The sequence below is a fragment of the Mus caroli genome, unplaced genomic scaffold (genome assembly GCF_978045245.1).
Source record: "Mus caroli unplaced genomic scaffold, Mus_caroli_1 scaffold_8, whole genome shotgun sequence".
Classification (NCBI taxonomy): domain Eukaryota; kingdom Metazoa; phylum Chordata; class Mammalia; order Rodentia; family Muridae; genus Mus; species Mus caroli.
This window is the reverse complement of record NW_028227263.1, coordinates 5,943,398-5,955,000: the sequence shown is the minus strand read 5'-3', so window position 1 is coordinate 5,955,000 and position 11,603 is coordinate 5,943,398. Positions and strand designations below refer to the sequence as shown.

Here is an 11,603-nt window from a genome sequence, read left to right as displayed (position 1 = left end):
CGGGTATAGGGGACTTTCGGAATAACATTTGAAATGTAAATGAAGAAAATATCTAATAAAAAAATGGGAAAAAAAAGTGGCCTGGTTCTTTGACTCCTGGCCTCAGGTTCCTGCTGGCCACACAAGTTGCTGCAGGCCTGAAAGCTGGCCATCTTCAGTAGGATAGAGACATTTTCTGACCACCTCGTAGGCAGCAGGTTCTATACCAGGAAGTAGGGGCATAGTGGGGAGGAAGCCCTAGTGTCCAAGAAGGCTGCACCCCAGCAGGGAAGATGGACAAGGAATGCATGGTGAAGCACACTTCTAAGGAAGACCTGAGGCACTTTACTAGCAAAGGATAGCCAGTCTTCCCTGAACTCACACCAAGGCATGTAACGAAGGACAGACCTTCTTTGCCAAACTGAGACATCCAGGTAAAGAACAGAGGTGTTTTCCCAGAGGAAATCACAACAGAGCGAGCAGAAAACAAGATGTAAAAACTTGGAGAGCTTACTGACACCAGTGCGCTTATGTGAAAATACAAATATATCTCCTTCAAGTGTGCATGTAGGATATGACACGCCTTAGACTCACAGAGGTGGAGGCCTCCAACAGATCACTGAGGAGAAGATAGGGTGCGTGGACTCAGAGGCACAGTACCCTCAACCCTCCCCTGCCTCTGAGTTAAAGATACCCAGGGCAAGCAGCCGAGGCTCACTACCAAGAGACCACAGCTTCGGCGCGGCGAGGTGGAGCCAGGAAGACCACAGGTCTCCTTGGCGTGTTGGTTGGAGGCTGCTTCAGCAGGTGCTAGAGAGGCTTGTGGATAGGTAGCTGCTTGCTCCTGTCAACGTGTGTGCTCTCAAGCTTCCCCTGGATGTCAATATTGTCATAAGCATAAAAAACTTTTACACTGACAGCTCCTTGGTAAACCAGGTTACTGAAGAAGCTCCGATTGCTAACAGATTGGTTTAGATACAAAATCTCTACAGTAGTCCTTTTTGAAATAAGAAAAAAAAATAAGTATGATTTAAAAGTCCAGGGGTCAGGGGGCATGGGGCATATTGTTACTACTGTGAGTATTACATAGCCCTTCCCTGAATTGGTGGGACAGCGGTGGCTACATAGGCCAGAGCCAGTGACAAAGGTGGAAGGAAAGACACAGGTGTAGATCAGCAGCAATGGCTGGCACACGTCTGCAGTAGGCACAGGCTGAAGATGCCAGGCCTTTCCTACCAACACTTTCTTTTTCAGCCCAGGGACCATAGTCCTATGAGCCGCCCCCTGTAGCCACCACCCCAGGCCAACCTTAACTCACTCACTTCGGTTTCCATTTTCTTCAGGTATTGGAGGCAGTCACTGGCTATTGACTCATTTTTCAAAGTCAGACACAGGCGGCCCAATTCAAAAAGCAAAAGGGTTCTGGGAGGAAAGAAACAGGCCCTGGCTCAGCACAAGGTAGGCATTCACTTGTTTGGCAATGTCAGCCTTGTGCCACTTGTGACAATGGCAGGAGCTACAGACCTGTTATGCTGGTCCTGCCCTCTAGCTGTTGTAGGACCCAGAGCTCTCCACAATGTTGCATCTGTCCCTACTAGACACACTATCCCTATCCAGGTCTCCAGGCCATGGGGACACTGGGTCACCACAAACTCCCTACATAGTTGCCTTGCAGGGAAGACACGGCACAGACTCTTCCTCCCTGGGACAGGCATATGGGATGTCACCAATACATTCACCATCACCAATCTGAGTCTCAGTGGGTGATGTTAAACATGTATTAAAATGCAGGGACATGTGATAGACAAACAACTTTGGAAAAGAACAAATTGATAGAGGAAACTGTCCATTTTTAAGATTTATGCTAGGCTATACTCCAAGAAACAGGCTGGAGCTTCCTGGACTCAACCTTGGGCCTTCTGCATCCCATCATCCTCTCCTCCTCCTGCATCCCAGCACCCTCTCCTCCTCCTGCTTCCCATCATTCTCTCCTCCTCCTGCATCCCTGATTTCCTCCCACTAGGCTCCAGCAACATCCCTAGCAGTGACCACTAAGTGTCTCCAGATACTGGCAGCCATCCCGGGGGTGGGGGGTGGGGATAGACTGAGCATCTCTCTGCCTTTGTAATGTGAGAGACACGTCCACATAGTCAAAGTCACTATGGGTATGGCCACTATCTTCCCTTTCTTTGCTCTTGAGCTGTTCCAGATGAGGGGCAGCTGCAGGAAAAGAGGATCTTTTGGCTGCCCACCCTTCTCTCCTTAGGCTCTGCACAGCCAAGGCATGGCCTCAGGACTTTTGTCTCCTTGCTTCACCTGAGCTCTGGGCCTGCCAGTCAAGAAGAAGGAACTCGGGAAAGAGTAAATAGCTGGTCCCTGAACCATTTTGGTTTCAAACAAATATTACAGTCCCCCCCCCCACCTCCACCCCCAGTCAGAATTCCAGAAATAGAAGGCCAAATGAAGATATTCCAGTATGACCCTGTAGTGTCAGGAGGCTCTGAGGCTCTCTGGGTTGTGGGGAAGGGTTCTATATCCGTTAGAAGGCAGCTTAGGTTGCTTACAGGGTGTCCCGGGCAACTATGGCTGCAGCCGAGGAGCAGTAGAGTATGGATTTTATAAAGAGCTAAAACAGTTCTGGGGTCCTTCTATACACAATGGGTCCTGGAGGACACGTTCCTGTGTCTTTCAACTAGAAGTTCACACAGGAGCAGAGCCCTGGAGATGATCTCCTCCTCAGGTCACTGTAGGAATCCTGTCTGAGGTACATGATCGAGGAACCATTAGTCAGGTGGCTGAGAGCAGTGAGCTCCTCTGAGCATCCACTCGCCCACTCCTAGGTTCCACTGAGTAGCCGAGTTCACACATGTAAAGGACCAAAGACTGCACCAGGCTCAGGACTGGTGGGAATGAATGTTAGCTCACATTATTTTTTGTGTTAAGTACGGCATTTCTGTATATGAAACCTTAGGAAAGCTTAACTGGTCACCTGGAGAATCTGTAAATATAACAGAGCAGAAGGGCTCAGGTCTCGATACAGGAAAGCCCTTACGGCCAGCTGCTCAGTGGGCATATACCCTATTTTTAAAAGTCAGGTGAAAGACAGGAACATGGAGCCAGCAAAGAAAACAGTGCTCATACTTGTAGGAGGTAGTCCCAGACCCCAAACTTAGGTGACGGTTGAACCCCACTGGCGATGAGAGACTCAGAAGTCAAAGCCAACATGTGGGGGCAATCGCAATTCCATCATCTCAAATGCATGCAAAGTTCTCATGGTGGTGTGGTAGACAGACAGCCACTGGGGGTGAGAGACAAACTCCCTCCACCTCTGTGAGAGAACATTCCAAAACTTCACCTCTGCTTCGGCGCCCTGCTCTCCCTTTAGAAGCCAGCCCAGAACCCCTCACAGCTCCACCAGTGTTCGGAAAGGCCAGAGATCTTGGGGCTAAAATGAGCCCCTGGAAAGCACTCAGACCAATGCGTTTCCTCTGTGTAGCTACCGAGGCGTACCGGACACACCGTGGCAAGCTGAAATGACTGTGCTTAGAAGTTAAATTTGATTTTTTTCCAAGGTCAGATACGGAGGGCCACATCCCAGTGCAGTACACAGATGGTGCAAACCTCAGGACGATATTACCAAGGAGACTGTAGCAAACCCTCCCCTATGTGGGGCTGGTCGTTGCAAGGGTCTGGTTGTCTGTTTTCATATTTTGTATGGTGACCGTGTAGGTGTCTCTGTGTGTACACATAGAGGGGAGCCACACTTACTTTTCTTCTCTGATGGTAGGGTCGTGTTGGTGATGGTACTGACTTAAATCTCTGTACACTTTCCTCAGGATTTGCTCCATGTTTTCCGGCAAGTTATTTTTATCCAATTTCCTAGAATCGATGTAAATGCTAAGTAGCCTGCCATATTTGTTTTAAAAAAAAAAAAGATTCTCAAGGAAGACTGAAATCAATGAGCCAACCCATGCTTCTTATGGAATGGAGGTCTTAAAACATCCCTTCCTTCTTCGTGTCTCATTTCCCGGGCAAAGTTTCCTACCTCCTTAGACCCCCTCTCTGCAGGCAATGCTCCTTTTCTTATGTCACTGCAGGGAAACTCCAGGAGAGTGTGCAAGGGCTCATCTGCAGAGCCAGCTCTGTCCCTAGGATCCCCTGCCCTGGAACACTTTGGCCCTTATCTTCACTTCGCTATAGGACCGGAGACCGAAAGTCTCGGTATCTCAGTATTATTGCCGCGAGGTCCCTGAAGTAAGGAGTTCCCCTCAACCTCAAAATACTGCAGTCTCCTCGCTCACCTTAGGAGTGGACATCCTGTGGTCACCTCACTCGCCCTGGGATCTCCCTCATGGTCTACCTCATGCCTCACCTGGCAACTCTCTCTTCCCTGGCTGGGACTCTGACTACTTCATTAGTGGCTTCCTTGCACCCCACTCCCTACTGGTGGGGTGTGGCAGATGGGGTGGGGTGTGGCAGATGGGGTGGGGTGTGGCAGATGAGGCTTACTTTAGATTCTCCCCCACAGAATCCACCAGAGCCACCTCTAGGGAAATCCTCGCAGCCCTAGGGCTCTCCTACTGACAGTGGGCATCCCAGGGGGGCAGACAGTGTCCTGATCCCAGCCCGAGAAGCTCAGCCTTCCCAACCACTTACGCTTTCAGCGAATTGATGTGGTAAGTGATGGAGAGTATAATGGATTGCTGCTTGTCTTCCCTCAACATATGATCATCCAATACTTCATAACGAACCTGTTGGGAAAGCAACCGAATGTTACTCTGCATTCAAAGGAGGACTCAGATGTTGTGTCCAGATATTATTTAACCCCTCCCGTAAATTTAGTATTTGAAACTAAGGCAAACTCTCAATAATTAAGTTCTATACATTTTCATATGTAACCTCAGCTGATTCTTAAATATACAAATCACCAAGTTGTAGACACTTGAGACATGGTGCTATAGTAAATACTTAGTTTCATAAATTCTCTGTTAGTGTTTTAAAAAGTTGATGCTATTACAGGATTATTTAAGCATAGTAATGAACAGATGTTGCTTTTTCACACAGGAGGGTTTGCCCGTTCTTTTCACTGTTTTTGCTTTGTCCATATATGTGTAAGCTCCTGCCTTCCTCTGTAAGTGGGATTATTACTGTTTTGCGCATAGTTTCTGGAAAATGACTTTTAACAAAGCTAAGTTATTGCCTCTCTTGTCAAAGTGTCCATTTACCATGGTTGAGAACATCTGCCGGTACTTGTGGGGCACCTGGGTTCTGATGAATGGCGCTGCTGTCAAGCAGAACTTGGTAGCATCCTCCTTTCTTCCGGCTTGCAGGTAACATTCAAGAAGTTCTCTGGACATCAGAAAACAACAGACTTTAGCATTCTCAGAGCTCTCTTGTTGCAAATCTCCAGTAACCAGGCCCCCAGGCTTTGGCAAACTCTGTAGTTTGCAAACTTTCAGAAGCTTCCCGGGGAAGCTCAGGACACTCCAGGATCCACCGCTCAGTGCAAAGCCAGCAGGAGTGGGAGAAATTCCTGCTGACGGCACAGACAGCTATCAGCACTTTAATTAAGAACATTTCCAGCCGATACTTTGAAGGAACATCTCATTTACATCAACTTCCTCTTAGAGTTTTTCCAAACGGCCACAAGCAGGTACCCAAGCCGGTAGGCTGTGGTCTGGACTTGAACTGGCATCTTTGATGCTGGAATTCACATTGACAAAATCCACCTGGTCTCTTGCTTGTAGCAAGATCCTCACAAAACCTGTGAGAGATCCCCTCTATAGGTGTCGCTGGCACAGCAACCAGGCATTTGCTGATAGTCTGTGGCTTTCAGGCAGCCCAGAGCTCCCATGCACAGGCATCTGGGGACCCAGGTGTGACGCTTATATTGGCATAGCTATTTGCCAAAGTGCCTACCAAAACCAAACCCACAACAAAACCCCACTACACTAATGTTTTAAGAAGCATGGACCAGGAGTAAGGGCTGTGTCATTATTTCCTTTGCTTTGAATCCCAATGTGTCTTTAAGGCCTGTTGCAATACCCATAGATTTCTAGGAAGAACCTGCTGACAAGTCAGAAACCCAAGCCCTACCTTGGAAGAGAGAGAGAGGTCTATGTGAATCATAATAAGGGACTCATCAGGGCTGTTAGGGCTGCCACCCCACTCACATCATCAGCTCTGCCCGCCACTCCTTGTCCTCCTCTTCTGTCTGATTTAACACAGTGATGATTTGGGAGAGGCTAGGAATCACAAGGTGGTGATATCCAGGCTTGAGGAATGGCCGCACCATGCGCCAGTAGAGAACAGAAGCATTGAACACCAAGAAGTAATACCTGGGTAGGGAGTAGAAATCAGAATGTTGGAGGCACAGGGCTGGGGGTATCCTGGTTCCTGGACCCATTCCGGAGAGGAGTGAAGGTGTGTCCAATCACCATCAGATGCAGGCACCTCATTTAGGGTACTCCTCACCAATCTGCATCAGCACCAGGATGCAGAGCCACCCCGACAGTCCTTTCCCACACGAGTAATGGCTGTCTCACTCACAGTGGTGATGACATGGCTGGACTAGGTTCAGTCATTCCACAACTAACCACACACTATGAAAATACAGTCAGAAGCAAGAAAGGAAAGAACATGGAAGGCTTCCTGGAGGAGGTGGCATCTGACTGTGACCTGGAAGAAGTCCAAGAATCAGCCAGGAGCTGACTAGGCAAAAGATGGTCAGTCAGACAGATGAGTGTGTTGCGGTGGAAGTGAAGGACTGTAGGACAAATTCCAAGTCTGATCATAAGCTCTTGAGAAGGGTATTGAAGATGTATGAGAGCTACCTCCCAGCATCTTCCTCTGAGTGGCAGGTCATCACCTGAGGGAGTCACACAGGGCACTTTCTTACTATAAAGCTGCTTTTGGAGTGGACAGGCTTGACATTCTATTACTGGTTGGTCACTGGACAGGTCACTGCTGCTCATTATCCAGGAAGGAGGGAGAGAAACCAAGTGGCCAACTGCCGGACCAGTGATTCCCAGTCACCTGTTGGGCCCATTTATAACTGTCTCCTTGTTCTGCTTGGAGACAGTTTAGGGTACTCCTCACCAATCTGCATCAGCACCATGATGCAGTCACTCCGACAGCCCTTTCCCAGTAACACAGGCTTGTCTTACTAGCTGGGAGGGCCAGCCATGCCCATGCAGACTTCCTATGCTGTGCTTGCTCAGGGCTCACTGAGATTTGTAGATGACTCTCAAAGTGTTTTCTCGGTGGCCTCCTTCCCAACCTGTCCCCCAGAACTCCTTGTTCCTAGCTTTTGGGTCTCTCTGAAGGGAGAAGGGCACGCTGTCGAGTTCTTCTGTGCAGACTGTGGTTCACTGGCCCTGAGCCAAGGCTTCCTGGCTACAGCCACGACTCTAGCATAGCTTTTTATTTTTTTATTTTTTTTTGATTTTTATTACATATTTTCCTCAATTACATTTCCAATGCTATCCCAAAAGTCCCCCATAGCGCCCCCCCACTTCCCTACCCACCCATTCCCATTCTTTTGGCCCTGGCATTCCACTATATTGGGGCATATAAAGTTTGCAAGTCCAATGGGCCTCTCTTTCCATTGATGGCCGACTAGGCCATCTTTCGATACATATGCAGCTAGAGACAAGAGCTCCGGGGTTCTGGTTAGTACATCATGTTGTTCCAACAATAGGGTTGCAGATCCCTTTAGCTCCTTGGGTACTTTCTCTAGCTTCTCCATTGGGAGCCCTGTGATACATCCAATAGCTGACTATGAACATCCACTCCTGTGTTTGCTAGGCCCCGGCATCGTCTCACAAGAGACAGCTATATTTGGGTCCTTTCAGCAAAATCTTGCTAGTGTATGCAATGGTGTCAGCGTTTAGAAGCTGATTATGGGATGGATCCCTGGATACGGCAGTCTCTAAATGGTCCATCCTTTCATCACAGCTACGAACTTTGTCTCTGTAACTCCTTCCCTGGGTGTTTTGTTCCCAATTCTAAGAAGGTGCACAGTGTCCACACTTTGGTCTTCATTCTTCTTGAGTTTCATGCGTTTATCAAATTGTATCTTATATCTTGGGTATCCTAAGTTTTGGGCTAATATCCACTTATCAGTGAATACATATTGTGTGAGTTCTTTTGTGATTGTGTTATTTCACTCAAGATGATGCCCTCCAGGTCCATTCATTTGGCTAGGAATTTCATAAATTCATTCTTTTTAATAGCTGAGTAGTACTCCATTGTGTAAATGTACCATAATTTCTGTATCCATTCCTCTGTTGAGGGACATCTGGGTTCTTTCCAGCTTCTGGCTATTATAAATAGGGCTGCTATAGCATAGCTTTTTAGATGGAGACAGTTGTTAGTAACTGTCTCCAAGACCCTTGCAGTGGGACATGGCTAGGAACTGGATGGATCTATTTGAGAACATTCACTGTGCTAAGATCTCTGGTGTAGCACTGGCTCCTGACTCTTGGAGGGAGGGGGCAGCAGTGGGTGCTGGGGTTGCTCATCCAGACCTATAGGGCTGCACCTTGGACCCTTGTGCCTATGCATTTGGTAACTTGAGAAGGATATCAAACAATGAGCAGTGGGCACGTGCAGGATGAGCAAAAGCCACTGCTAATGTTGGGTCCCATTGCATATGTGCCAATGCCAGTGTATGCCAACTTAACAATTTCAACAATCGAATTTGGGTTTGGGTAGGGAAAAAAAAAGACAACCACCATCTAAAAAGCTGTGCTAGAGTCGTGGCTGCAGCCAGGAAGCCTTGGCTCAGGGCCAGCGGACCACAGTCTGCACAGAACTTGACAGCGTGCCCTTCTCCCTTCAGAGAGACCCAAAAGCTAGGAACAAGGAGTTCTGGGGGACAGGTTGGGAAGGAGGCCACCGAGAAAAGACTTTGAGAGCCATCTACAAATCTCAGTGAGCCCTGAGCAAGCACAGCCTAGGAAGTCTGCATGGGCATGGCTGGCCCTCCCAGCTAGTAAGACAAGCCTGTGTCATAGCTTCATTACAAGCACAAAACAGAAAGGAGAAGGGATGGATGTCAGAAAGAGAAATGACATCGCTTGCTTCGGTGGGCACCAGAGTCTTATGCCATCAAGTAGACGCAGACAGACAGTTCAGCACACCTACCTCGGTTCTCCTTTTGCAAAGTTTATGGCCTTCATGTACTGTGTCACGCAATTTTCAAATTCTTCCTAAGACAGCACAAAGAATACCCAGGTGAGCCAACTAGCCACCCCAGCACCCACTGCTGCTCATCTTCATTCCTGGCATCCAATGCAAACTGGTTTTCACCCCAGCTTATGCACAGTCCGGGTACAGCAGAGACCCTTGAGCAACCACAGCTGGCTGTGCCTGTGGGTTCCAGACTCTCCCACATGCCACTCTGCCCAGCTCAGGAAGGGCTTTGGGGGAGAGAAGACAGAAAGGTTATAGCACCCCCTTGCAGAGGTGGGAGGTGATATGGACTCATGTCAGGCACCTGGCGAGTACTGAGCGGAGAGAAAAGCACAAATGGGAACTGCCGATGGTTTTTTTGCATCACTGTGAAGGAGACTCTGGTTCCTCAGCCCCATTTTGCTTTAAAGCTTCTCTAAGACCTGCCTTGCTGCCATCCCTGGAGGTGGTGTGAGAAGTGAAGAGGGGTGGTCTTACCACGTTTTCCTCTGACTGTGGGGCACAAAGCTGGGCCCTGCACAGGTGTGCTCGGCCCAGAAACTGAGTGACTGGCGCCTTCACTTTGAAGTACATCTGGATGCAGTCTTCGCTCATCTCAGGCTCTTTCATCTGTAGAAGATTGAAGCCAGGAAGAGGAAGGAAGATGCACAGGATGAAGAGCTTCGGGTCACTGATGAGGCTAGCTTGATCATTTCCATACCCACAACACTCATCAAGTGTCCCACCCACCCTCCCCTGTGTCGTTTACACCCAAGGATGTGAAGGTGGGGACAGGTTCATTGTGTGCCAGTGACAGCCAGGTCTAGGGCTTTACCTTGAGTGCTTGCTCTGCACACAGCACAAACAGGTCGGGGCTGAAGCTCTCTGTGGGGTCAAGCTCCGACTTTCCCAGGTTTGCAGACTTGATCAGTTCATAAGCTCTTCGCAGGGCAGTTGCATCTATCGGGCAGAGGATCAGCAGAGGGGCCCAGCACAGGTATGTCAGAGAGACACAGTCCACAGTCCCTGGAAGAGCCTTCCTCTGGCACAGAAACATGGGTCTGAATTCCTGGCCAGGCTGCTCTCAACCATCCCCACTCAGCGACTAGGCCAGGGTTCAACAATTGTATCCAACGCATCGCAACACGGACTTATGTGCCACTCTACTTAGGTCAAGGGGTTCCTATCAGCAAAGCTAGAGTGAGACCCACCTTGTTGATTCCGGGCACGGGCCAGTTCCTGCGTTATGATCAGGTCCATGGCCCTGGAGGCCCTCAGCTAGACAGCTCCACTGCTGGACCAGTAGCGGTTGCCTAGAGACGGGCCCAGACCAAGGACGCGGGAGCTCAGGGCGGGGCTACACTTGAGGGGTCCGTGACGCTGCGAGTAGGGAGGGGAAGGGAGCGGGGAAGTAGGCAAGAAGCAGGCGGGGCGGGACTGACAGACACCGAGTGAGGCCAGGTCAAGAACTCTTGAGTGTTGAACTGGCACCCAGGGCACCCATACCATGCTTTCTTCACTTTCCTTGCCAGGCTGCGCTCACCTCCCATCCATCCACCCATGTTTCTGTGTCCTGCTCTGTTGCGGCAGAGAAAGACAAGGGAACTCCACAAAACCTCCCTGCTCCGGGTGAGCACGGGCTGGACGGATGCAGGAAAAAGATCTAACAGAAGATGCCTACCAGAGCAGGAAGGTGGGCTGCTGGGTACCAGTCGGACAGGGAAGTTGCCAGCCTCAGAAAGCGTACCCCTTTCTATCTTCAAGGGCCACCTGTGGCGGGTCTACAAGTGTGACATTATCTAAGGGATCTGAGGAGTGAAGACTGAGTAGACCCGCCTGTAGCTGCTGGCTGGGCCAGAAGCCTTGGAATTAGAGCAGTTCTAGGATCAGGAAGGATGCGGGGGTTGGGGTGGGGGGGGGACGCCACAAACGCTCTAGAGCCCTTGTTCGAGGACCACTCTTAGAGATGACTTCCATTAAGACATGGTAGTCTAGGAGGTCCAAGCTGGGGCAGAGCTCGGAGCTGCAGGAGGAGCTGCGCTTCATCAGCTGAGGAGCAATGGTCGGTGGGCAATGATGGAGATCCCCGGGGCAGCAGGTGGGCAGCAGGTTAGCAGGCGTATAGGCAAAGACAAAGCTGACTCTAGTATCCTAAATGAGCGTTTAGAACGGCGTGCAGGACAAATGTGTATACAAGATCTAAGGGAAAAAGCCGCAGTCCCCAAGGCCACGCCCCCAGTGACCTACTTCCTCTAGCCAGACACCACCTCTTAAAGAATACCGAACCTCTCAAAATAGCGCCACCTGCTGGGACTATGAGTCAGCACATGAGCCCGTGAGACCTTAGAAGGCGCAAACGGAAAAACTACAGAGGGAGAAACAGATAAAAATCTTTCCTCAGAAGTAGAGTCTTCTGATCTTTTGAAAGAAGCTGTTAGGAAAATGAAAAG

At 49.5% G+C, this 11,603-nt stretch overlaps 1 protein-coding gene across 2 annotated transcripts in view; it reads right to left on the bottom strand.

Moving 5' to 3' along the window:
• The window catches only part of Cfap46 (cilia and flagella associated protein 46), an 84,478-nt gene extending 73,577 nt beyond the window's left edge, over nt 1–10,901 (bottom strand). For both annotated transcript variants that reach the window (XM_085841190.1, XM_021167336.3), the window contains exons 1-9: nt 10,365–10,901; nt 9,989–10,113; nt 9,652–9,783; nt 9,127–9,191; nt 6,153–6,317; nt 5,205–5,328; nt 4,636–4,730; nt 3,748–3,858; nt 1,302–1,401 (exon numbers count right to left, since the gene is read on the bottom strand). In XM_085841190.1, coding sequence (XP_085697316.1) covers nt 1,302–1,401; nt 3,748–3,858; nt 4,636–4,730; nt 5,205–5,328; nt 6,153–6,317; nt 9,127–9,191; nt 9,652–9,783; nt 9,989–10,113; nt 10,365–10,413 — 966 coding nt within the window. In that variant the 5' untranslated portion in view covers nt 10,414–10,901. The remainder of the gene's footprint in view (nt 1–1,301; nt 1,402–3,747; nt 3,859–4,635; nt 4,731–5,204; nt 5,329–6,152; nt 6,318–9,126; nt 9,192–9,651; nt 9,784–9,988; nt 10,114–10,364) is intronic.
• Between the last annotated feature and the right edge of the window lie 702 nt (nt 10,902–11,603).